The 25,122-nt window shown below is 41.2% G+C and overlaps 1 protein-coding gene across 5 annotated transcripts in view; it reads right to left on the bottom strand.

The window, feature by feature from the left end:
- Nucleotides 1-25,122, bottom strand: part of TNIK (TRAF2 and NCK interacting kinase) — a 415,560-nt gene that overhangs the window by 307,601 nt on the left and 82,837 nt on the right. For all 5 annotated transcript variants that reach the window (XM_027875754.1, XM_027875755.1, XM_027875758.1 and 2 more), the window contains exon 2: nucleotides 11,369-11,434. In XM_027875754.1, the coding sequence (XP_027731555.1) occupies nucleotides 11,369-11,434 (66 nt within the window). The remainder of the gene's footprint in view (nucleotides 1-11,368; nucleotides 11,435-25,122) is intronic.

The following is a 25,122-nucleotide window of genomic DNA, read 5'->3' as shown; positions in this document are numbered from 1 at the left end:
TTAGAGATAATTTATTCCAACTCCTACATTTTTAATAGATGAGGAATAAAAGCCTAAAAAAGGAAAATTACTCAACAATCATGGAAAGCTGAGATTTTAACCCAGGTCTCCTGATTCCAAACCAAAGCTCTTTCCACTGTATCACAACCATTTCCCCAAAGCCATGGCAGGCAAGCAACAAGCATTTATTAAAGTTTTACTATATACTTGCCATTGGGGATACAAATACAAGCTAAAAAAAAGGACAGTCCCTGCCCTCATGGAGCTTACACTCTACCAAGGGGATTCTTTTGGAAGAAGTGGCCCACCTTGTCAATGACTCTGAAAATGATAGGGATGATGAGCAAGCTCACCATCTTACCACAGACCTTTGCAGTTTGCCCAGGATGCTGGAGTCAGACCTTCCCTTGCTTCCCACAAGAACCCTGTGAGGTCAGCAGAGCAGATACTTCCTACCAACCCTCCTTTGTAAACTGATGGCATTCAGAGCTGAAAAGAATGTGTCATGTGTGGGATTCATTTTACAAATTATGAAGCTGAGGCCAAGAGAGAAAAAGGAGCTTGCTTACCCAGGTCATACAGGCTACTGAGCAGCAAAGTCAGAATGCAAACTCAGGTGCTCTCATTTCAAATCCCACGCTCTTGCCACTTCACCAAAAGCTACAACTCAGAGAAACCAAATGACTCCCCCAGCATCTTCAGGCTAGGGGGACCTTTTCCCTATAGCCCCCCAATAGATTACAACCATGAAAGGTCTTCACTTTTGACTACATATAATCATACAGGCAAACCCTGGTCATTTCCAATAAAACCCCCAGAACCACAGAATCACTCAATCCCTTTTATCTATCCAAACTCCTGGTCCATCCGCCTCCTCCACTTCCAGGACCCATGGCTTCACTGCAGCTCAGCTGCATCTGGAAACATTCACACCCTTGATCTCATCATCACCCATTCAGCTTCCATGATCTAGAACAGAGATTCTAAGTGGAGTCACTTAACCCCTATTTGCTTCACTTTTCTCATCTGTAAAATGGGGATAACAATATCGCCTACTTCCCAGGGTCATCATGAGGATCAAATGAAATAAAAATTATTAAGTACCTGGTGCATAGTAAGTGATACCTAAATATGAGCTATTATTTTATAGTTTTTATGATTGTTATCTAAAATGGAGATGTTACCCACAAAACTCCCAACTCTCCAGAGTGGCCTGAACCAGATTAAAATGTAACTGGGAAATGTTTAACAAAATAAATAAAAATACAATATAACATAGATAATGTTAATTTGTAGTTTTCTAAGTCAATAAGCAGTCAACAGGAATTCCTTGCTATTTGTGTTTGATGCCACTAATCTGGCACACTGACATTTATTTGAGCACTCTCTCCTTTTCTTCCTATGCCTCTGCTCTTCTGACCTTATCCTTTGTCACTGTGGCGTCCCTAGCCCTCCTGGTTTTCCCAGTCCACTACTCCTGTTCTGGCTTCAGTTTTCTACCTTTGAAATCTTGATGCAATATGTAAGCAGCTCCACTGTTCTTTACCCCCTACTCCTGAATACCTAGCCCTTATACCCTATCATCACTCATCCTTGCCTGGTATCCTTATCATCTACCCTCTCTGTTTACTGGATACCACGGGGTTCACTATAGCTGTATTATTGAATCTCAACTGGGTCTTCACTGCAGTACAGAACCTCTTGGACTCTTCCTCTATCTACTTTGTATCATACTCCCATCACATCTCTGCTAAACTACCTCTGAAACTATCTACCCCACTCTCTCCTTCATCCCCTTCCCGAGGATGACTGCCATAGTTCTGTAATGGAACTCCTTGCCTCCTGATTGGTCCACCTCCAATCCAGCCAAACCAGAAGCCAAACTGATACTCTTCAATTGCAAAGCCTAAGAAGATTCATTGTAGGATAAAATACAAAGTACTCTGTTCAGAATCTGGTTTTAACCTATCTTTTCTAGCCTGCTCCTGGAGATTGTCTTGTTCTTTGTATTTTTAGCCCTAGAGGCAGCTTAGTGGCACAGGGGATAGACCACTAAGCCTGGAAGCCCCAAGTTCAAATCTGGCCTCAGACACTTACTAGCTATATGAACCTGCACAAGTCATTAAACCTCTATCTGCTTCAGTTTCCTCAGCTATAAAATGAGGATCATAATAAAGTCTACCCCATAGCACTGTTGAGATATTTGTAAAGCATTCAGTCCAGTACCTGACACAGAGTAGGCACTTAATAAATGTGTATCCCCTTCTCTCAAGGGCTAAGCACACAGTACCTGTCACACAGTGGGTGCTTAATAAATGTGTATCCCTTGACTCTGGGACCAAGCACACAGTAAGTACTTAATCAATGCCTATTGACTACTTGATATACTGACTTCACAGCACAACACTCTATACACTTTAGCCATATTGGCTTACTTGCTCTTTGCAAGACGCTCAAGTCTCAAACTCAGAAGAAGAGAATGACTGACAAGCAAAATCTCAAAGAAAAGGCTGCTGAAGCACAAGATCAGATACATTTCTTAGAAGAAATGAAGCAAAAGGTGTTCGTAAATAAAGGCAAACACTAGAAGAGAGGAAAGAATTTTTTAAAAATTACAAATTCTGGGGGAAGACTTGGAAGGAAAAGCAATGGGGCTTAGTAGAAGAGGTACGGAACCTTAGCAAAGTAACAGACTCCCTGAAAACCAGCATGAACCAAGGAGAAGCTTATGTTTCCTTATGTACGTACAGGCTATTTGCCCATTAAATGTGAGCTTCTTGAGGGCAGGAACAGCTTCACTTTTGTCTATGTATCCCTTTCAGCACAGACCCAGAACATGCAGTTGTTCAGTTTTTTTTTCAGGTGTGTCTAGCTCTTCCTGACCCCATTTGGGGTTCCTTGGCAAAGATACTGGAGTAGTTTGCCATTTCTTTCTCCAGCTCATTTTACTGATGGGTAAACTGAGGCAAAGTTAAGTGACTTACCAGGGTCACACAAGTAATAAGTATCTGAGAGCAGATTTGAACTCACGAACACAAGTCTTCCTGACTCCAGAGATGGCATTCTATCCTCTATGCCACCTAGCAGCCCCTGCACATAGAAGGTGCTTAATAAAAACTTGTTGAATTCAATTGACCTCAGCCCTGAAGCTACTCCTTTCCTTTCTATTTATCATCCAGCTTTGTCTTTATGAGAGGAGAAATCATTTTCGACTCTAAGCCATCACGGTAATTTGCCTGTATCTTAACAAAAGGACAACCCCCATTTACCCCGTAAGCAATAGGAGAAAGCACTCCTTTCAAATTCAAATAGGTTGTAGATACGCAGAGCCAACATTTCATGGGAAGAAAAGTCAGAGTCAGGGAGTGAAGAAAGTTTTATTTTTCATATCAGTCAAATAAGGCGAAGGGGAGACATCTCCAAAATCCCTTTCTGCTCTCCCCTTCTGTGAGTCTGTCATCCATCTGTACTATACATTTAATTATTATTCCTCTTGGATCATAAGCATCACGTAAAATTAGAAACATATAGTACCATTTCCCTTAGACTGGAGGCCACTGAAGGGCAGGGATCTCTGAGATTAGGCCCTGGAGTTGAGTACTCTATAAATCACAGAACTTGAGAAAGCCACTGGAAATGGTGCTAAGATTAAGCATAGTAAATTTCATCCCTTGTTTCTTGCTTCTGCTAGAGGTGAAGCTGTGTCCTGCATTTGAGAGTACTCACTTTGGAGCCACAGTAATCCTGAGTCCTGGCTTATGACCCTTAGAACCAAGCCCTTTATGCTTACTCTACCTCAGTTTCCTCATCTATAAAATAAGGGAAGTTGAACTAAATGATTTCTAATTCAATTCTATTCAATGCATATCATTCAAGCAACTAATGCCAGGCATTATGCTAGGTATACAAAGACAAAAGCAATACAATGCCTGCCCTCATGGTATTTACATTCTACAATTCTAAGTTCTATACTTCTAGTTCATTCCAGCTCTGAATCTATGGAATGATAAAGGAGACCCTCATTAGAATTCATGTAAGAAAAAATTCTGCTGGATTTCTCTTCCATTTCTAATCTCAGATGCTCAATTAAAAAAAATAATGCTAAGGGTGGTGGGCCTTATCTTACTGATATCTATCACTTTCTTGGAAATTCACTGACAGATGAGAAGCAAAAGAAAATAAATGAGCATTCGGCAGCCCTCCAAATGCAATCATTCAATTTTCTTTCATTTTTTTGTTCCCCCAATCTGTCCACCAAATAAAATCAAAAGCAGTGAGGCTCAAGGAGCGACATGGCCACCATATGGGGCTGGTTCACAGAAGACGAAAACACCCAAAGCCTGCAGAGAGCATGACCTTGCTCATGGGCTGCAAACCCAAATGAGGAGCAGGGTGAGGAAATAACTTCATGTTTGGGACTTTTGAAAATCCTGGACCAATCTGAGGAGAGTGTGGCAGATGGAGGCTTGGCCTCATAGTCAGAAGACCTGGGTTCAAGTCTTGCCTCTAACATATATTGGCTGTGTAACTCTGAACAGGTCAAATGGTCTTACAGTGCCCCAGGCAATTGTCTAAGAGCAAATAATGATCTGAATAGAAAAAAGGACTTCTTCCATCTCCTGGTAGTTTCCTATGAATCCCAATGAATCACAGATGCAGTCCTGATCCCTATCCTATCTGGGAATTATTCATTCATTCATTTGTACATTTATTTATCTGTGAATGAAGGAAAGAGCAATAATAATAATAGCAATAATAATAGCTAACATTTATATACTGCCTACTATGTGTCAGGAAGCTCGATGATAATAATTGTAAAGCACTTAGCACAGTGCCTGGCACATAGTAAATGCTATATATTTATTAGCTGTTATTATTATCATTATTATTGTTAAGTGCTTTACAAATATTATTTCACTTGATCCTCACAACAACCCTGGAAGGTAGGTGCTATTATCATCCTTCTTTTACAGATGAGGAAACTGAGGCAAAGAGAGATTTAAGGGACTTGCTCAATGTCACATATCTGAGGCCAGATCTGAAATCAAGTCTTCTTGACTCCAGGCCCAGAACAGCTGCCCAAAGCACCAAGCACTGTGTTAGCCACTTCCATTGTACTAGGAAAAGATAATACATCAAAGAAAATGGTAGGCAGTACAGGAGTGGTAAGTGGGGCCATAGTAAAGTAGGTTGACATACTGGTACCAGTCAACAAGCAAGCAGTCAGTCAAAAAGCACTTATTAGATGCTTACTGTATGTCAGGCACTATGGTCCAAGAATCATTATTCCTTTTTCTTTTAAATTTTCTACGTAATAATATCTTGTTTTTTTTCCAACTACATGTAAAGCTAGTTTTCAACATTCACTTTTATAAGACTTTGAGTTCCAAAATTTTTCTCCCTCCATCTCTTCCCTCCCCCCCCCAAGAAAGCAAGCAATCTGATATAGGCTATACATGTACAATCATATTAAACATATTTCCACATTAGTTATGTTGTAAAAGAAGAATCAGAACAAAAGGGAAAAACCACAAGAAACAAAAAAAACCCCTGAAAATAGTATGCTTCGATCTGTCTTCATACTCTATAGTTCTTTCTCTGGATGTGGATAACATTTCCCATCATGAGTCTTTTGGAATTGTACTTGGAATTGTAATTGGACCATTGTACTGCTGAGAAGAGCTAAGTCTATCAAAGCTGGTCATTGCACAGTGTTGCTGTTACTGTGTACAATGTTCTCCTGGTTCTGTTCACTTCACTCAGCATCAGTTCATGTAAGTCTTTCCAGGTTTTTCTGAAATCCACCTGCTCATCATTTCTTATAGCACAATAGTATTCCATTATATTCATATACCACAACTTGTTCAGCCATTCCCCAATTGATGGGCATCCCTTCAATTTCCAGTTCTTGGCCACCATAAAAAGAGCTGCTATCAATATTTTTTGTGGGTCCTTTTCCTTTACTTATGATCTCTTTGGGATACTGACCTTGTAAGTGATATTGTTGGATAAAGGACAGTTTATGCCCTCTGGGCATAGTTCCCAATTGCTCTCCAGAAAGGCTGGATCAGTTCACAACTTCGCCAACAATGCATTAGTGCTCCAATTTTCCCCACATCTTCTCTAACATTTATCATTTTCCTTTTCTGTCATTTTAGCCAATCCGATAGGTATGATGTGGTACCTCAGAGTTGTTTTAATTTGCATTGCTGTAATCAATAGTAATTTAGAGCAATTTTTCATATGACTATAGACTACTTTAATTTCTTCATCTGAAGACTGCCTGTTCATATCCTTTGACCATTTATCAATTGGGGAATGAAGTGTATTCTTACAAATTTGACTCATTTCTCTACATACTTTAGAAATGAGGCCTTTATTAGAAACACTGGTTGTAAAAATGTTTCCCAGCTTTCTACTTTCTTTCTAATCTTGGTTGCATTGGTTTTGTTTGTGCAAAGACTTTTTTAACTTAATGTAATCAAGTGATACATTTTGCATTTCATAATGTTCCTATTTCTCGTGTTTGGTCATAAATTCTTCCATTCTCCATAGATTTGACAGGTAAACTATCCCTTGTTTTCCTAATTTGCTTATTGTATCACCCTTAATGTCTAAATCATGTGCGCATTTTGACCTTATCTTGGCATAGGGTGAGATATTGGTCTATGCCTATTTTCTGCCATACTATTTTCCTCTTTTCCCAGCAGATTTTGTCAAATAATGAGTTCTTATCCCAGAAGCTGGAGTCTTTGGGTTTATCAAACAGCAGATTACTACAGTCATTGACTACTGTCTTATGTACCTAACCTATTCCACTGAGCCACCACTCTATTTCTTAGCTAGTACCAAATAGTTTTGATGATTGCCCCTTTATAATATAGTTTTAGATCTCGTATGGCTAGACCACCTTCCTTTGCATTGTTTTCGCTGATTCTCTTGATATTCTTGACCTTTTGTTCTTCCAGACGAATTTTGTTATTATTTTTTCTTAGTCTATAAAATAACTTTTGGTAGTTTGATTAGTATGGCACTGAATAAGTAAATTAATTTAAGTAGAACTGTCATTTTTTAAATATTAATTCAGCCTACCCATGAGCAACTGATATTTTTTTCAATTGTTTAGATCTAACTTTATTTGTGTGAAAAGTATTTTGTAATTGTGTTCATATAGCTCCTGGGTTTGTCTTGGAAGTTAGACTCCTGAATATTTTATACTGTCTACAAGAATCATTATTTCTGATTTAATAGAATTGATTTGACCATGGTTCCTGACCTAAAGAGGGAGTACTAAGACAGAAAGAGTAGACTAGGTGAGCAATCAGGACCACAGACGCCACAATAGAAGTTCTAAATATAAAAGGCTTAGAACCTCTGGAGCATGGTTGCTGTTCCACAGAGTAAAACTGTTGGCAAAACTGTCAAGAAAATGGCTGAAAAGTGGGGGGGAACTTCTTAAAATGCCTACTATGTGCCAGTGAGTATTCTAGTTGTAGAGGATACTAACACAAAAAATGTGGCAGTACCATGAACATGCAGAATCCTACCATAAATATCCTAGAATAGCTTTTAACAAGGAATTCTTCTATAAAACCAATAATCCTCCAGGGCAGTTATGCTTCATTTTAAGATAACTTGACATATGAAAATACAGATTTCCACAGATAAATCTAGGGGTTATTACTTGCTTTAGGAGAAGATTCAACAGAGGATTCATTGAGATAGCCTACCCATCTGCTACATTTCAAATAAACCAAATGACAACATTTCTATATGCACATCATTTTTCCCCCAGAAAGATATTTTGCTCTTTGCAGTAAGTATACCCTGCTGTGCAAATAACTACCTCCTAATTTATCTGTTCTGTAGTTCAGATCTCTGTGCACCAGCCATTTTTATTTGGCCAAAAACAAGTTGCTAACTATATATTATAGATAATTGGCTCCCATTCAATCAAGCTCTAATCTGCTTTGTCATTCAAATGGCCAGCAGGGACTATATTGTCAGGTTAGCCCACCAGCCACCCCATGCACAACAGCTTCTGATGACTCAGGAAGGAGTCTCCATGCTTGAGTAGTATGCATCCAGCCACATCGGTTACCTAGCAACTGAACATTGCATGAAATGGGTAGCAATTATATAAGTTCACCACTACTTAGCTGACCAAGACTTCACACAGCTCTATAAGGTAAAGAGCTCCAGTTCTTGGTGGAACACAGCCCAAGTGCCTGTAACATCACTGTTATCAGCCCACTCAAATATCCCAAATATTCCCATCTTGTCAAGACAAAAACCAAGAAGGAGAGGTGAAGCATGAGCCCAAGTCTCCAGAGTTAGGGTCAAATACTCCCTCTAGGGCTGGACTAGATCAGCAATCAATCAATCAATATTATTCCATGCCTAGCGAGTGCAGGGCACTGTGCTCACCTTCTAAGAAGTTGAATTTGTTTGGCTACTGAGAATAGAACTCCAAGAGGTGGTTCAAAGTCATGACGAGTCAGAATTAGACTTGATAGAAAGACTCAACGGCCTCATATTTAGAGATGTTATAGAATGGAATGGGATGTCTTGGAAGCTAGTCAGCTGCCCCTCCCTATGGGGCTTCAAGCAAAGGCTGGATGACCAGTTCTCCAGCACGACATAGAGTGGATTCTCCTTTGGGCTTGGCTGGGACAAAATGGACTGGGAGATGCCTTCCAACTCAGACTCCATTACCTACAAGACTAACTTCTAGTCACTGACCAAAAATGGCACCACTCTGAGGATGCCATACCAATATAAAACAGAGCATAGACATAGTGGATAGAGGGCCAGCCTTGGATCAGGAAGTCCTGCCTTGCAATAATCTGTGGCTTTGGGAAAGTCACCTAACGTCTGAGCACCCTGAGCTATTTCCGAAGACTACAATTTACAGATGAGTTGCCATTCAGCAATAGCAGGGGTTTCCACAGTTGTAGTACAAGATATCAATTAACAATAATTCAGTAAGTGCTCAGCATGGGCCAGGCACTGCACTAGACTCTGAGGCACAAAGAAATTCAGAAACACAATCCCCGACCTCAAGGAGCATGCATTTCGTCGAGTGAGAGCGGGAACCCAAGAGGGGAAAGGGAATTTGCAGCAGATGCTGTGAAGAGCTCCCGGGATCAGATTAAGAGCTGGCAGCAGGGAATGGAGGTCATGTAGCACTCATTTTGAAAGATAAGGAACTTGAAGCCCAGAGATGTGTAGTGACTTATCCAACAACACACAGAGTTGGGCCTACATTTGAACCCAAATTCTCTGGTTCCAAAGTCAGCCCTCTTTCTTTCATATAACAACACTCATTCAAAGCCTTGGGTTTCTTAATTCAAATTGGACTAACTTTGAACAACCCTTCAATTGGGTTGCCTTTTTCTTTTAAAGAAAGGGTGACATATTTTTCTTGAAATCAGCACCATCTGGTTGTACCCACAAGAAAAACAACTATTTAAGCTGGTTCATTTCCAGCGTTTTCCAAAAAATTAGGTTCTTAAGAGTGTCAGATTCATGTATTTTGCAGAACATTTGAAGTGCACATGCTAAAATTAGGCCAGGTTCCACTGGGAGTCATTTCAATCAACAGGAGGAAGGATTTTAGGCATCAAATGGAATCCTAGTCATTCAAGATTTTTTTTAATGGGACGCCATGTCAGAACCCACATAGGAAATGCTGTTTCGTTTCCCTACTCAAGGAAAGGACAGCAATTTCTCAAAATCACCACAGAAAAGTGGCTTCCAGAAGCTTCTATTGTAATGTCAGTCCATTTTCTTTTAGCAGCACAGGTGAAAATCACCAGGCGTAAATTGGAACAACAATCATAATCACTTCCATTTTTTTTCCCCGAAGATGTATATTTTCCTCCATTTTCTATTAGATGAGTTGGACTTTCACTTTTCAGGAGAAAATAATGAAAGCTGAGAACTGCAAACTTAAAAGAAGATATGGACAAGAGTTACACAAGTTGGGGACACAGGCATCGATGGGTGCAATTAGCCTCATTGGAGGGGATGACCACATCAGTGAACTCACAGATTTATCAGAGTGTAGATAAAATATGAATTTAAGTTCCTCAAAGGAATCAAGTAATGGGAGCTCTGTCAGTATCTCAAGTTTAAATTATATTTCTAAGTGACACAACTTGCTCTGAACAGAAGGCCATGGTGTGGATGTTTTTCTGCTAAGACTGCTTACAAAACGTGTGTAGATTCTGCCGCAGGCCATCACCAAATCCATTTTTCCGGACTTGATTATTTAACAGCTTAAAACTCTGTAGTAGATGGCAGCCTTCATTCTCCTTGAAAACCTGCTTTGGCAGTAATTAGAGTCAATGAGAGCTGAGCAAGCCTCAAAGGGCTTTCAAAATCTAAAATCAGATTTCATTTGTCATGAAGAAATACCACAATAAGTAATTTACAAACAACAGAAATAGTCAAATTATAGAATCCAAGTTAGACAATGAGAAAATAAGGGATTCCCCAAAGACTAGAGCTCAGAGGCTTCCTGCCATCTGACTCAATTATCCTTTGGAGGATGGGGCACTAGGAATGTGTTGGTACCTAGTCACCTCCAGTGAGATGCTGCTGTTCAGCCGCAGGGGGTGCTGAACCTATCTCCCTCTGTTCTAAGTGGGGCACTTCAATCCTGACACTAAATGATTCCACAGGATTTGGAAATCTACTGAAGTGATTTCCAGTTGGACCATCCAAGTGTCCTCATCATATAAGAAGTCATGGCCCCACTTACAAAATCTCAGAGCTGCTAGGGACTTCAGAATCCATCTGGTTCAACCATAACCTGAATAGAAATGTCTTCTACAGCATCCACCTTCATCATCCAGCCTTCACTGGAAGGTTTCTAACAAGAAAGAAGCTGCCACCCCCAAAGGAATCCTGGCTGCCCTCTGGGACAACTCTAAGTCTCTGGCTACATCTCCTGACAACAAGCCCTTCATCACATCTTCATCCATTGTTCCTTGTCCTGCCCTGTGACACCTAATACAATAAGTCTGATCCTTCATTGGTGTTCTAGTCCTTCAAATGACTTCAAGACAATTATGTGGCCCCTCCTTCTTCTCTCCAGGCAAACCATCATCAGTTCCTTCAACCAGGCTCATACAGAAAAATCATTCATTGAGTCTCTTAATCTTCTCTGTTGGAGCACAAGGATCCATTTTCCTTCAAAACTTCACAGATTTTTTTCAGAAATAACCATCACCTCTTCTATAGAGGCAAGAGTGCAAGAGTTTAATCAACTCTGTTGGACTGGCTCATACAATGCCACTAAATGGTCAACATCCCCCTACAGGGAAATATGAAACAAGCCTCAGTCGTAGGGCTGTGACCTTACCTTATAGACTTGGCCATAGGTTCCATTCCCAACAAGCTCCACCAATTCAAAGATCCCTGCAGGGTCCTGGAAAAATGAAAAAACAAAAATGGAATCTATTACTAATGAATTCTTTTCATCCAAGAAGCATTTTGTTTCAAGCGGGGGAGGGTGTTGGGGCTGTCCAGCATCTCAACAAGTGAAATTTGCAGAACCCATAAATGTTGGTGTTAAATCAAAAGCTGGTATCAAACCAGGAGAGCCAGGCATTAAATTGGCTAAGATTTACTTTATTATTTCTATTTTATATTCCGAGTATATCAATTCAAATCCTAGGAAATAAGATGTACCTGTAAGTGAAATTCAGAATGATGATGATGATCATAACAATAATTACAACAACTAATATTTATAAAGCACTTGAAGGTTTGGAGAGTACGTATTATTTCTTTGATCCTCCAATCAACCCATATAGGTGCTACTATCATCCCAATTTTACAAATAAGAAAACTGAGGATGAGAGAGGCCCAGGGTCACACAACTGGTTGCTGAGGCAGGATTTGAACCTAGATCTTCCTGACTCCAAGTTCAACATTCTATCTACTGAGCAAGGATTAAGGTGTTTCTCAAGAATGGGCCTCACATTCTGTAACACTAATATAACTGGGGTGGGAGGAGGTGGGGGAAACGAGGCATCTCAAAGTTGACATTGATTATTTACAGACTTCTCTTTGTGACTCCCTGAGCTATTTATTCTATTTGTTCTGGCTACTGCTGAGTTATACTCACAGAAGAATCAATTCTGTGCTCTGTTAACAGTTACCAACAAAGATTGAAACCAACATTCTGCAAAGGCTGGGTGACCAATTCAATGAGCATTTATTAGCGCACCAGGTACTGGGAAAGACAAAAACCAAACAGGCCCCGCCCTCAAGGAGCTTACATTCTATCTGGGGGCTACACCATGTGCACATAATCATAGATACAAAGCAATTAGGAAGTTTGGTCTGGACCTGTTATACAGAGCAATGTCAAGAAGGACAGAGTACTGACAACTTGAGGAGGGGGTAGGAGATCAGGAAAGGTCTCATATAAGAGGAAGTTTTGCTTTGAAGGAAACTGAAGATTCTACAAAGCAGAGGAAAGGAAGAAAATATTCCAGGTATTGAAGACTACCTGTGCCAAGGTACGGCAACAGGAAAAGGGACACTATGTACGAAGGACCCTTGTTGGGGAGGTTACAGAAGGGATTCACAGTCAAGTTGTATGTGGACTGTTGTTCAGTTGCTTTCAGTTATGTCCAAATCTTCATGACTCCATTTGTGGTTTTTTTGGCAGAGATACTGGAGTGGTTTGCCATTTCCTTCTTCACCTCATTTTACAGATGAGGAAACTGAGGCCACCCGGGTTAGGTGACTTGCCCAGGGTCACACAGCTAGTAAGTGGCTGAGGCTGGATTTGAATTCAGGTTTTCCTGTCTCCAGGGCCAGTGCTCTATCCTCTAGATGGCCTTTAAAGTCCATTCTAGCTCTTATATTCTGTGATTCTATAAATACATTTACCTTTATTTATTTAAAAGTTCTATTCCTTACACCATTCATATTTCACTATAAAGAAAAGCATCTCTGAATTGAGCATATTAGGCAAGAGACGTTCCTACTCTTTACCTCCTCAATCTGATCTTTTCCTTCCGCTTTCTCTGGCTTCTCAGGACCGTGCTCCAGCAATCGCTTCCCTTTCCTTCCCTCCCCTTCCCTCCCCTCCTTTACTCTCCTCTCCTCTTCTCTCTCTCCCTTTCTCCCTCTCTCATAGCCTTAATCTTTCCCACTCATATGGCTCCTTCCAATGTTTTCAAAGATGTTCAGCTCCCCTTTAATCCTTGGGGAGAAGGGGGAAGGAGAAATGGAGGGGTTAGGGTTTGAAACGTTGCCCCTCTGTACGTAATTAACGCACCACCCCTCCCATTTCTCTCCTTTCTGTTACTGCCAAACTTCTATAAATGATTGTGTATGTTCAATGATTCCCCATCCTTGGCAGCTACTCACACCCCAATTCTGCAATCTGGCTTCCATCCCTACCACTCAACTGCATCTGCTCTCTTAAAAGGTCACCACACACCTCCTTATCACGAAAATCCAGTGGCTTTTTCTCAGGCCTCCTCCTCCTCCTTTGTCTCTTTGCAGCTCTAGACCTCAAAGGTCACCCTCTCCAGTCTCTGACTTCAGAGAATCTGCCCTATTCCTCTTACCCCTTCCTCCATCTCCTTTTCTGGAGAGCCTCTCTTCTTTCTCCCTAACCCCTTACTGTTGGTATTGCCCAAGTCTTCATCCTCGGGTCTCTTCTCTTTCTCCAACATCATCTTTAATCCAATTTCTAAGAACTATAGGCTGATGTCAACATGACTGCATCCTTGCTCTCTGCATATTCATGGAAAATCTGAAAGAAGCCTTAGTCGTCTTTCCATGACCTTACCTCATAGACTTGTTTGTAAGCTTGCCTGCCTTATTTGGCACAGCTAACATCAAAAGAAGGATTTGAACCCAGGTCTCTCCTGAAACCAACTCCACTTCTCTCTCCACTATCCCACGTGGACTCAGAAAAAGGCAAGTTAGAATTTTTCATAATCGTTTTGCTCAAGAAGGAAAACAGAGGGAAAGACATTTCTATGCCAGAGCAACATAGATTTAGAGCAGTGATCTAGTCAGATTAGAATCATGGCTTGAGAGTAGGAAGGGATCTCTAAAGCCATCTAGTACAACCCACTCATACTACAGATGGAGAACCTGAAGCCCCCAGAGTGGTCTTGGGCTCATAGAATCAAAGATTTGAACCTAGAACAAACTCCCAAAGCCAACCTGGTCCAATCTTCTCATTTTACAAATAAAGAAGCTGAGGTATAGGCAGATCGGTTTGCCCAAAGTCATTTGTAGGTAGTAAGTGACAGAACCAAGCTTTCAGAAGTAGCCGCAGCAAGGAGGCACCAAGCCAGTTGAGGGCTTGCCAGGGTTAGGGATATGTTTTGGAATGGGGCATCAGGCAAGCACAGCCCTGGGTAAATGTGGCCCTGAAAGCAATGGGTTGATGCCCTCTTAGCCAAGCAAGAATGGCCCTCAAATCTACAGGTTTTATCCTGTATCCAAATTTTGAAGTAAAATAAACAAAAACAAGGGGAAAACAACAAACCACGGAGGCAGCTGCCTTTTTTCCCCAAGTTGAGCTTCCCAGGACTTTGTTTGCTCAGTGATGCTTCAGCAACAAATTCGGAGCTAGGCTCTCCATTTGCCTGAAATATCCCAATTTTACTTTCAGCATTTTGACTCAAAAACGAATAGCAAAAACATGCGTGACTGTGAATTACATTTGCTCAAGGTTCTTGAAAAGCATAACGAGGGGAAAGATTAAAGAACAGAGAAGAGCCTTGAGAGGGCCTCGTCTTTCTACCTTCAGCTCAAGGCTGGGAAGTCCAGGTCCAGAAGATCAGGCCTGGTCAGCTCCCCCTTCATGGGGCGGGAGCTTCCAAAGGACAGGCAACACCTCAAACCCTTTAAGTTGATTTAGTAGGTAGGTCAGGAAGAGGACAGGTTCAGCAAGAGACCACAGCTGTTCCCGCTTCTCCTCTAGCTGCCTCTTTGGAATGCTGATAAGACCTTTCTAAAACCTCTCTTACAGTGGTTTAATGGAAAATACAACAGATTTGGAGTCAGGCCCTGGGAGAAGTGGGTGGATGCCCTCTCTCTTACCAATCAAGCAGGGGTGGTCCCTAAATCTGCAGAAAATCCAAATTTAAAAATGGAATAAATAAAAAGGAGAAAACAAAAAAGAAATCCGTGTTCACATCCCACATGTACCATTTTCTATCTGTAGGTCCCTGAGGAGAAAAAATACTCAAGACCTAAGGGTTCCTCTATGGAAAGTAAGAGATTGGTATGAGTTTCTACTTCGCACTGATCAGATTGGCAAAGATGGCAAAAAAGGAAAATGGCCAATGTTCATGAAGCTGTGCCACTAAGACCCTGTTGGTAGGGCTCTGAATTGTTACAGCCATTCTGGAGAGCAATCCAGAACTCCCCCTAAGTCACTATACCGCCTCTGCCCTTTGACCCCACAGTACCTTTACTAGGCTTACATCCCAAAGAGATAAAAGGAATAGGGAATGGAGCCATAGGTAGAAAAACATTGATAGCAGCTCTTTTGGGGGCAGCAAAAAAGTGGAAAGAGAGTGTCTGTCAATTGGGAAAGAGCTAAATGAAGTATGGTATATGAGTGTGATGGAATAGATTGAACCATGGTAGAATGAGGATACTGAGAAAAACCTGGGAAAACGTGTATGAACTTAAGTGGAGTGAAGTGAGAAGGACCAGAAGAAACCAATATAGATACAAATAAGTCAATGGAAATATAAGGTGCATGGGGGAAATTGGGGGAGGACACTGGAACCTAGGGGGTGGAATAAATAAAAAAATACAAACAAAGTACAAAGGTGTTTCAGAAGGTGGCTGAAGTGGTCAGGAGGGCACTAGAACTTCAGGGTCTCAAGAGAGGCCTCAGGTAGGAGACATTGTACAAGCTGATCCTGGAAAGAAGTTAGTCATTCCAAGAAGTATTATAGTAGGGAGAGAAAAAGAATTCCAGGCATGAAGTACAGCCTGGGCAAATATACAGAGGTCGAAGAACACAGGCAGGGAGATTTCTCTCTCCCAGATCCCTAAGGGATGAAGTTCTCCAAAAAGGGATGAAACTCTACGGGCATGGTCCTAGTGATATGTTTATCGTCATCAGTCTGATAGACATCCTGCCTCCTAGGTAAATCATCCCAAAGTGACCGCCACAGAACATACAACTGCCTTCTGCATGCTTCCACGTACAAAAATTCCATGTAAAATCTTGGGGAGTCTGTGCATCAGATGACAGGCGCTGTTGCATTGTGTGATGCAACAGAGGGAAATGTTGAATTTACTAATTAAGTTTCTTGGGGGTCATTTTGGCACACTGGATACAGCACTGGGTTGGAGTCAGGAAGAGCTGATTTCCAACACATCCTCAAACACTTATTAGCTCTGGGATTCCGGGAGAGCTTTTGAATCTCCATGGGCCTCAGATGACTCCCTAAGATTTCTGTTGAGACATAAACTAAATAGTCCCCCAAAATGACATTCCACTTGTCACTTCCATGTTTTCACTGTTGACTAACTGCTCTTTCTTCACCCCTCTGACCCTCAGAATCCCAAAAAAGGCCTTTCCTGATTCCTACCATTATTAGTACTCTATCACCCCTCAAATTACTTTATTTTTTATACAATTTGCTTTTGTGCATCTCTGAACATGAGGGCAGTTAAATGGCACAGTGAATGGAGTGCAGGGACTGAAGTCAGGAAGACTTATTTTCTTCAGTGCAAATCCAGCCTCAGATAACTCACTAGCTATGTGACCCTGGGCAAGTCACTTCACTCTGTTTGCCTCAGTTTCCTCATCTGTAAAATGAACTGGAGAAATGACAAACCACTTCAGTATCTTTGCCAAGAAAATCAGACATGACTGAAACTCAACAACAACAATCTATGTACCTGTTGCTTCCTTCCAAGAGAATGTAAGCTCCTTGAGGTCAGGAACTATTACATTTCTGTCACTATATTTCCAGTACCTGGCACACAGTTGGTACTTAATAAATGCTCAGTGAACTAAATGGAAGTGAAAGGCACACACTGGCAAGATGGCAGATCCTTCATGTAGTGACACAATAATTAAGTCACAGAGAATACGAAAACTGAGTGACAAGCACCAACTTAATTTGGGATTTCTGTTGTTTGCCAAGCTGCTCAGAAAACTAAGACAGGAGGCTGGGAAGATTACAGACACTAAAAAGGAATGAGTAAATCTATGACATTTACCAAGTCGAGAAATCCCCCCTGGCTACACATTACTTTATTCAGATCTTAACCTTTGGCGGTAGTCAGGAAAACATGTCCAGTGCCAAGCTAGAGTTCATTTGCGTTGTTTCATGATCTTTTCCTCTATCTCTGTCTCTGTCTCCTTCTCTGTCTCTCTCTGTTTCCCTCTCCTTCTTTTACTCCTTTTCTCTTTCCCTCTGCCTCCTTCCTTCCTCCTTTATCTCCCTCCTTCCCTTTCTCTTCCTCTGTCTCTTTCTCTCTCTCTCTGTTTCCGTCTCTCTCTCTGTCTCTGTCTCTCTCTCTGTCTCTCTCTGTTTCTCTCTCTCACAGACTTAGAGCAGGGATGAGCTTCAGAAGGTATCAAACCTATAGACCACATGTGGACCACAACATTCTTGAGTGAGGCAAAACCAGATTAAAATGGGAAATATTTAACAAAATAAATGTAAATATAACAAAACACAGATAATATTACATGTTAAAACTAAGTCACTCTGCAACCTGCAGGGATCTTTCTGTATGGACTAATGGTCCATTTCTATTTGAGTCTGACATCACCGATCTAATCCACCATGCTCCTTTTACAGATGAAGCACAGAGACATAAAGTATGCTGTCCAAGATTACAGAGGTAATAAGTAACATTGAGGCGATTGGAACCCAGGTCCCCTGATTCCATACTGAATAATCTCCAAGTACTGGTACCTCAACACAGTCAAGCATTCATATCTTTTCTAAGACTTCTACCTTTCCCAGATTAGCATTTGGTTTATTTTGGTGATAACACGCTGAGTTTTTTATTTTATTCCCCATTTTGCTCCTGACATACAAAGAATTCATTGAATTAAAAGACTCCTCCTGGCCAACATTTATTCTATACTTTAAGGTTTCCAAAGCACTTTTACATACATTATCTAGATTGAGTCTCAAAGTAATCTTATGAAGTAGGCATTACAGTTACTGTTCGTTCAGTCTTTTCAGTCATGCCTGCATGATCCCATTTAGGATTTTCTTGGCAAAGACACTGGAGTGGTTTGCCATTTCCTTCTCCAGCTTATTTTACAGATGAGGCAAACAGGATGAAGTGACTTGCTCAGGGTCACACAGCTAGTGTCTAAGGCTGAATCTGAACTCGAGTCTTCCTGACTCCAGGCCTGGCACTCTATCCACTGTGCCAAGTGGCTGCCCATTACACTTACTAAATTCCCAATTAGAAATGAAGAGGTTCCATGTCACACAGGTAATGAGTGTCAGAGGGAGGACCGAGGTCTCTCCTGATGAACCCTTTCCATTTTATCACAGTTCTGCTCTATTTAGTAAAACACAGATGAAGATATAAAGGCCAAGAAGATGGTGGAAAGTGTGTCAGATCAGGCTGGAACATAGCCTAACACCTAACCCAATGACTCTGAATAAGCAAGACATTCTCCAACCAAGAAGACTGCACTTTTGATAAGCAGTCCCCTTAAATGGCTGAAAGACAAGAAGGAGGTAAGTGATCTCCCTCCCAGCGTCATTGTCTGGGCCGGCAAAATGACCCAGCTGAGGAAAGGAAGGGGTTTCTAGAGACTGGAACTGCTATTCCTCCTCAAACCGTATTTAGCGGCTATTTTGTTAGATTTCAGAGAAAACTGACAAGCATATGCTTATGAAAGCAAAACAGGACAAAGAAAATAGTAACACAAGAAGAACTCTCCATATTTATCTTGAGTCTTCATGCCTCTTCAGCACCATCAGTGTCCAGGAACCCTCACAAGGCTAGGCAGGGATGCTGACTCAGCACCTCCTGGGCACGGGTCCATGCTGTATTCCCAGCTTTTGCAAGTTAGAAAACAGCCTTAAATATTTAAAGTCCCCAGAAACATTTTAAAGTTACTACCAATTTCCTTGCCTTCCCTTTCATGTGGTGGATCTGAAGTCTAGGAATGACAAATCTTCTGCCCTAGACAAACAGCTTTGTTCTGTGCCCGGATACTGTTCTGTACTCTCTGCTTCCAAATGGAACAGAAAGGGTGGTCTTTGCTCTCACCTTTCACCCCATCTACACATCTCAGAGAGAGAGACTGGCCAGGAAAATTTACTCTGGTGGCTGAACTGTACTGATAATGCATTGACTGAAGAAATAAAAACCTAAATGATTAATGATGGGAGTACACCTAGCATCTCAAGCCCTAACTTTGAAGTCTTGAGCCTGCCTCACTCTGTTAACCATATAACTATAAGCAAGTCATTTCACTTACCAAAATTTTGAGTTTCCCAATTTGTAAACTGGCAGTAATAACGCTTGCCTCATCTACTTTTGGGGGCTTTTAAAGAGGCTCCAATGAGGTAACCTACATGAGTGTACTAATTGGCATGATGCACAATCCATACAAAAGCTTCCTTCAAAAATCACTTCAAACCCACTTTTGACAGGTTGGATTTCCCCTCTGCTTCCACCCTGCTAATCCCCTTCCCTTTCAGATTGCCTTCCACTATCTCTCTCTCTCTCTCTCTCTCTCTGTGTCTCCCCCTCTCTCTCTCTCTCTCTCTCTCTATATATATATATAATATATATATATATATTTCATATGTACCTAATGATTTATATACTGTCTCCCTCATTAGAATGTAAGCTCCTTAATGGCAAGGACTGTTTTTGCTTTTCCTTATATCTTCTAAGCTTAGCATAGTGCTTAATAAATGCTCGTTGACTAGCTGGCTTGCTTTGAAGGGGAATACCAAAGGTCTCTCCTAAAACTGAAGTCCTTAACCTGGGGTCAAGAGATACCCAAAAGGTCCATGGATAGATTTCAGGGGATCTTGGATGGGGAAAAATTCATTTTCATTTTTACCAACCCTTATATAAACCCTGTCTCTCCTCTGACACAGCCACCAAGATGCTCATCAGTTCATCTTAGGATACTGTGATATCCTGCTGGTTGTGATATCCTTCTACCTTAAGATGCATCCTTCCTCACTGAGAACTACATCCTTTATGCACTTGAGGGCCTGTGCTCTCTTACTCTTGCTGGCTTTGGGTAATGAATATCCTTCAGCCTTCTCTTACTCTGCTTGGTCAGACTACAGTCAAAGATCACAAAGATTATGACAAGAAGTATACCCTCCTCACTTTCCTGATGCACCTATCAAGTAGACCTATTCACCATTCCATCTTGTTCACTGCTCCCCCAGCCCTACCTCATGCTGTTGCTCCTGTCTTTCCCTCCCTCTAAGAGACAACACAAATTCCTACTCGAATCCTCCCCGTTGGAAACAATTTCTTCTGCCTCTGAGGCCCCCCAGCACTTGCAGAAAATAAACCAAATTAAAGGGAACAATGCCTTTAAATCCCACTTCCCTGTTCTTGCATTGGTTGTGAAAAGAGAAGGTTTTCCTGGTCATCACAATTGTTAATTATCTCTCACTCCTCATATGATTATGTGTCTAATTATCAATTTATATTTTGTAGCCTTTTAGTAAAATTAAAGGTCACTGAGGGCAGAAACTTTGTTTGGTCTCTATCTCTTTTTATGTCTATCTCCATCTCTATCTCTTATGTCTGTATTTCTTAAGGCAGGATGCCTTGAATATATGGGTGGGCCTTAAAATGTTTATTGGATTGGAAATCAGTGGACAAATGAATCCAATATAAGCATTAATGAGCCCAATTTATTGGTGGGTAACTTCAAAAACCTGACTCTCTAAATGTACTGGCTAAAATGCTTTGTGTAGCTGATGCCTAAAATGCAGGTGAAGGAGATGGAGGAAAAAAAGAAGAGAAGAATAAAGGTGGAGGAAATGGAGAGGAGAGAGGGGAGAGAGAAACCATTGGCCTTCACATACCAATGTAATCTGTGATGTACGAAACAAAAACACCAGCATTTCTATAGTCTTCCAGAGTCTAAGAGCACAGAGCCATCTCTGTGCTAAACCAGGGGGAGATGAACAATTTTGATAAGACACAATCCCTACCCTCATGGAGTTTACAGTTTATGGGCAGCCAGTGAAAGAGACACGATGCTATCACAATGAAGTAACTATTAAATAAATAATTATATTATAGCATGGCAGAGTTGATAGAGAACTGGAGACTGGGAGAGCTAAGGTCAAGTACTGCTTTTACTCTTACTACCAATGCAAGTCAGCATTATGTATCTCAGGGAGAGTTGACTAAGGGTCATTAAGGGGGATTGAAGTAATCTACCCATGAGTCACACAACTAGAGACACATGGTCAAGTCACCTAACTCCTAGGAATTAGGCTTAGATTAAGGTCCCTAATCAACTCACTCTGACAAGGCGTAACAGATAAGTTGTTGCCCTGCACTGGTAGTGAGCCTTTCCACACAGGGAGTTCCCTATGCCAATGAAGTCACAGGATTGTGTTCTTGGCACCTAGATCAGTGCCTAGAATGTGACTGATTGAGCCATCAAGTGCCACCTTTACCACTACTTTTGGCATCCTCACATTGGTTCCAGAAGCAGCCTTAAGTTGAGTTGAAAATGAAGCCTGGCTACCCTCATGTGCAGTTGAGTTTACTCTCAGTTGTACGGCTTTAGGATTTCATTTTCTGATTTGTGGCAGTAAATGACTTGTCACGTGCCATCACCTCACCCTACAATGGATCTTGGCAGGGGCAATCACATTGGTGGTTTAGATGGAAAAGAAATCCTGTGCCAAGAGAAGAGATAAATCCAGAGCCTTTAAAATATTAAATTCCTCTTTATGCTCAAAACTCTTTGCACATTAATTAGAAATGGGCTAAGAGCCAGGCTACTATGCACCAAGAAAGAAAAATTAAGCTACACAAAACATAATCACTCTCCTTCAATCAGGAGAATATGTATATTTAGCTGTGGGAGAAAATGATACGCAGAAGCTGAGATCCTGCTGGGCATATTGATAAAAACAAAAAAAAGGCATATTTATCTCTGTAGAGGAAAATGCCAAGGGTTATCTCATGTACATAGTAAGACTCTTGAAAGTTGCAACCCAAAAGATAAATTTGTTCAACAATCCTCTGATCATCCATTTCGATAGAGCCATAAAGGGGGGCAGAAGAAGGGCAGGGTTGAGGTGAGGGACGTGTATAAGTTGTCCCAAAAAAGGGTTGATCTTTGTCACATTTTCATGGAGAATGTCTTGTTCAAGGTGTAAATAGAAGATGGATTCCTAGAGATTGTGAGGTTCCACAGAATGCATGGGTGACATGGTGGTGACTATCCAAGTCTCAATCTGCTACAGAGAGGCCAATCAAAAGAGGTCCATCTAGGTTGACTGGAGATGGCCCTGTAATAGTGAGATTAAGTTTAAAAGGGTGTTGTTTCATTGGTAAGAAGACTTAGGAGAAAGCTGAAATTCCTGGGCAATGGTAACAAATCCAAACACAGCTCTCCTTACTTCTGAAACAACCTGTCACAATGACTGACTTGTTTAAAGTTTGGCGGCCACTTGAAATATGATGGTGTCTAAGGTTCACATGGTGCCTCTCTCTTCAGCCTTAGGGAGTTTACTTTAAGCAAAAATTTATGAGTTCAGATATGGCTGATCTGAGCCCCCAGTTAGGACAATGCCTAGCTTTTAGGGAGGAGATGAGTTCCCTGCCTAACTTTACATTTATATCTATTTCTGGTTCAACCCCTGACCTCTTTTGTGGTTGAGGCAAAATTCAGTTTACTTTTGGGAAATGAAATAGCAGGCTATATTATAGTTACTGTGGATAGACAAACACTAGGAGGGAATGTTGAGAAAAGAGATGAGATTTTTTTTCAGGACTTCAACCAGCCTGTGATTTCTGCTCCAAGAACTCTGGAGCATCTTAGCCTCTATCTCCTAAGGTTGTTGTGTAGACAAAATGAGAGAATATTCATAAAGTGCTTCGCAAATTTTAAAGTACGGTAAATGATAACTGGAATTACTATTATGGTTGTGGTTAATCATTATAGAGCTGATGGTCCTCTTTTCTCCGTTACAGCTCAGTCCTATATCTTTGTTCCTCAGAAGTATGCTGGAAAGTCCCATCTTCCAATTTCTGGAATTCCTTTCCATTCCAGATAACTCAACACTTTATATAGGAATCAGAAACTTTAAGAAAATCATCCAGCCAATTGGAATAAACTTTTTGTCTAATGGCATAGTGGGTAGAGCACTGGGCCTAGAGTCAGGAAAACTCATCTTCATGAGTTCAAATCCAGCATCAGACACCACTCGCTGTGTGACCCTAGGAAAATCACTTAACCTCTCTGGTCCTCAGTTTCCCTATCTGTAAAATGACCTCTAAAGTCCCTTTTAGCTCTAATTCTATGATCCTATGGAAGGGTATACTAATAGATGTTTAACAATCAGCTCTCGGGGGGGGGGGCAATGTATGCAAGACACCCTTTTAAACTTAATCTCGCTATTACAGGGCCATCTCCAGTCAACCTCATCTAAATCTTGCCACTGGACCCAGATGGTTCCAGAGTAGAGAATGAAACGGGTGACTTTGCACAGTTCTGTCTCACTTAAATCCAGTCCAAGTCATGATATCATGTTCCTGACGTCATGGTCCTCTTCAAGAATGAAGAACAAACAATAACAACATTATTAACATTTTTCTCCATCACTTTCTTAAGTCCAATTAACAAGACAATAAATTCAGTATTAATTTATAAGGTTTGCTAAATTTTGGTGGTATAAATGTTCACACAGAAAATTTAACAGCTGGCTCTCTGGTCACAATCAACGAAACAACAGACCAAGCCCTGATTTATAAGGTTTACTGAATTTTAGTGGTATAAATGTTCACACTAAAAATTTAACAATCAGCTTTCTGGTCACAGCCTTGATCCTATGACTATCTCCATAATAACTGAAGGAGTTGTGACTTGGCCAAAGTAAAGAAATCTTGGTGTGAAAACCCCCTCTACCCACACAGATCACAATCAACCTCTGTGTAGGCTGCTATAAGATCAAAGGGTTGGCCTCTGAGATCTCTCCTAGTGCTAAATTTACAATCCTACTGGTTTTGTAGGACTGGCCAGTGAGGGCCTGGTCCTTGAAGAAGGTATGGAGGGTTCCATGAAGACTTTTGGTGAGCCTATTTCTGAAAGGATATGATGACACAGAATGGTGGGGTCCAGCTCACCATACATACAGGTATTTTTTCCTGTCTGATTACTACATGATGAAGAAAAAAACCTTGTGATCAGCTTCCGAAACAGATCTGAACATGTATACAACAGTCACTAACCAACCCATTCATTCTCCCTCTTCCCTGGTGTCTGGCAAGGCAAGAATTTCTGGGGACCTTCTGGGAAAGGAGGGAGAAGGGAAGGATGCTTCCATCCCTGTCGTGTCTAGCTGTCTCTGTTCGTAGGTAAAAGAGAACTGGAGAAAGAACAATCTTCAGAGCTTCAAAAAGTCAGAAGAGCCAGCAGAGTTTGCCAGAAGTCATGGCCACCATGGTCTGGAGGAGTGATCTTCTTGATCCAGCCAAGCCATCCCAGGTTAGTGTTTTGTAGCTCAGTCCAAAATGGTGGTGGAGGAACATAGAGGTGAATATTACTATCTGACATTTATACAGCTCATGGTTTGCAGACTCTTTATACATATTATCTCATTATTATTCTCACAACAACCCTGGGTGGTAGGTGCTATTTTTATCCTCCATTTACTGATGAGGAAACTGAGACCTGGCAAGGGATGTTGTAATAGTAGCAGTAGTAGTAGTAGCAGCAGCAGCAGCAGCAGCAGCAGTAATGGTAGCGGCAGTTGTAGTGGTAGTGATAGTAGTAGTGGTAGTGGTAGTGGTAGTAGTGCTAGTAGTAGTGGTGGTGGTGATGGTGGTGGTAAAGAAGGAAGTGGAGGAGAAGGAAGAGGAAGAAGAAGAAGAAGAAGAAGAAGAAGAAGAAGAAGAAGAAGAAGA

The sequence above is a fragment of the Vombatus ursinus genome, unplaced genomic scaffold, assembly GCF_900497805.2.
Source record: "Vombatus ursinus unplaced genomic scaffold, bare-nosed wombat genome assembly UNPS02014810.1, whole genome shotgun sequence".
NCBI lineage: Eukaryota > Metazoa > Chordata > Mammalia > Diprotodontia > Vombatidae > Vombatus > Vombatus ursinus.
This window is presented reverse-complemented; position numbering and strand designations above follow the sequence as displayed.